General features: G+C 33.1%; 1 protein-coding gene across 1 annotated transcript; it reads right to left on the reverse strand.

Annotated features, from left to right (window-relative positions):
• Positions 1-676: 676 nt before the first annotated feature.
• LOC111904428 (chaperone protein dnaJ 20, chloroplastic) lies at positions 677-1413 on the reverse strand. The gene has a single exon (XM_023900198.3). It carries the CDS (start codon positions 1307-1309, stop codon positions 830-832), a length of 480 nt encoding a protein of 159 aa, XP_023755966.1. The 5' UTR covers positions 1310-1413; the 3' UTR covers positions 677-829.
• Between the last annotated feature and the right edge of the window lie 385 nt (positions 1414-1798).

Genomic DNA, 1798 nt, shown 5'->3' on the forward strand with positions numbered 1-1798 from the left:
GTGAATTAGCTACAAGTCCTGGTGAAAATTTGGTCCATGCAACTCTTATAAATCTCATAGGCTCTTGGAATACTCATGCTCCTTGGCCTTTGATCCCCTGGTGTTATTTATTTTGATTGTTACTATGTTTTTTTTTACCTGGATGTTTATTTAACCATAGTTCTGTGCATTGTCTTTGTTGATATGTACTCTGTCCAGTTTCACGTTGGCTTATTTTGTTAATTTTAATACTGTCTAGCAGAAATCTATATTGGTAATTACTGACACAGATATTTTTACAGTAAACTGTCACTAATTTTAATACATCTTACATCACCCTTTTTAAGGTAGTGTCTTTATTTAAAAACATAGGTTCTTGAATATCAAGGTTACATCCGACAACTCCGATTATTTATTCCCATATAATTAAATTTTAAAACTACTTTTCAGTATCATATTTTGGATGTTTCTCGGATTTCTTTCCCTTAATTAACTTGATGTATATGTCCTTTTCCATATGGTGGTGCACATTTCAAAAGATAATCTCATGAGCTGAATTTTTGTAAACCAAATGGTTGAATTTGTCTCATCTGATGGAAGTGGCTGCATGCCATGTTTAAGCTGCAGTCCGATGTCTTTTCCATACACGAAAGGGAAAATGACTTTGGTTTTAATCGAATAAAAATCTCTATTAATAGTCGTGGTAACTTGACTCATGGTTTAGGTAAAGAGGTTAATTATTTCTATTTGTATTTTATCTACGAGGGAATAAATAGATAATGTTCAACATTCAAGATGATCATATATATTATTAACAACACGATAATCATATTAAATAATATATCTTGTTCTACATGAATTCATTTTTCATCCTTCCCATTCGATCAGCAGATCGTTTCTTTAGTCCAGCAAGTTGCATTTCCCACACTTTCTTCCTATCATAGAAACCGAATTGAGGACCCGAACCACATCCAAAACATTCAACCATGTTCAATTCCTGATCATACACTCTCCGTGTATTTGGATCAGAAAGAACTTCGTAGGCCTTGTGTAACTCCACGAATTGCTTTGTGCATTCATCTGTAATGGAAAATCGACATACATCAGGATGAAGTTGCAGGGCCTTGGCTCGGTATGCCTTCTTGATCTCATCCAAACTAACATTCCGGGATTCCAATGAAAGAAGTTTGTACAGATTTTGGTTATGCATGGGCAACTCCTTGGCCATGCATGATATGCTTGTGCTCTTGTAGCTGTAAATGTTTCTCTCTCTATCGAACATTAAATTCCTTTTCTGTAACACCATATTCATCTTCATACAGACCACCATTGTCGTAAAGAAGAAGAAAACCAAGTGAAAGATGGTGGCTTACAAGAGGTGAGTGTTCCTCTATATAAAGGAAATGGTTTACAATGCAGCCACTCCTGTTCGAATAAATGGGATGAAATTGCCTATTTTACTACATCTAGGAAATGAATATAGTATTGATGGCAAAATGGGCCTGCAGTTGGATAACAGGTTTAAGAAAAGAAGTGGTAAACCATAATTATATTTTTTTTCCCAAGATTTTATTTATTTATTTATTTTTTATTTTATGATGGTTTTCAAAAAAAATTAATTAGTAAATTTTCAGGTAAATCACCCAAATACGTGAATGACAGTGATTTTCTTGTTTACTAATTTGACTGATTATTCAAAAAACATAAATAAAAAAATTGACCCATTTCTGTTTGTCCACACTCTAAATGCACCAATATAAAATATTATCAAAAACAAATTACTTAATTTCAATATTGTGGTAAATCGTCGACGAATTGT

The sequence above is a fragment of the Lactuca sativa genome, chromosome 8, assembly GCF_002870075.4.
Source record: "Lactuca sativa cultivar Salinas chromosome 8, Lsat_Salinas_v11, whole genome shotgun sequence".
Lineage (NCBI taxonomy): Eukaryota > Viridiplantae > Streptophyta > Magnoliopsida > Asterales > Asteraceae > Lactuca > Lactuca sativa.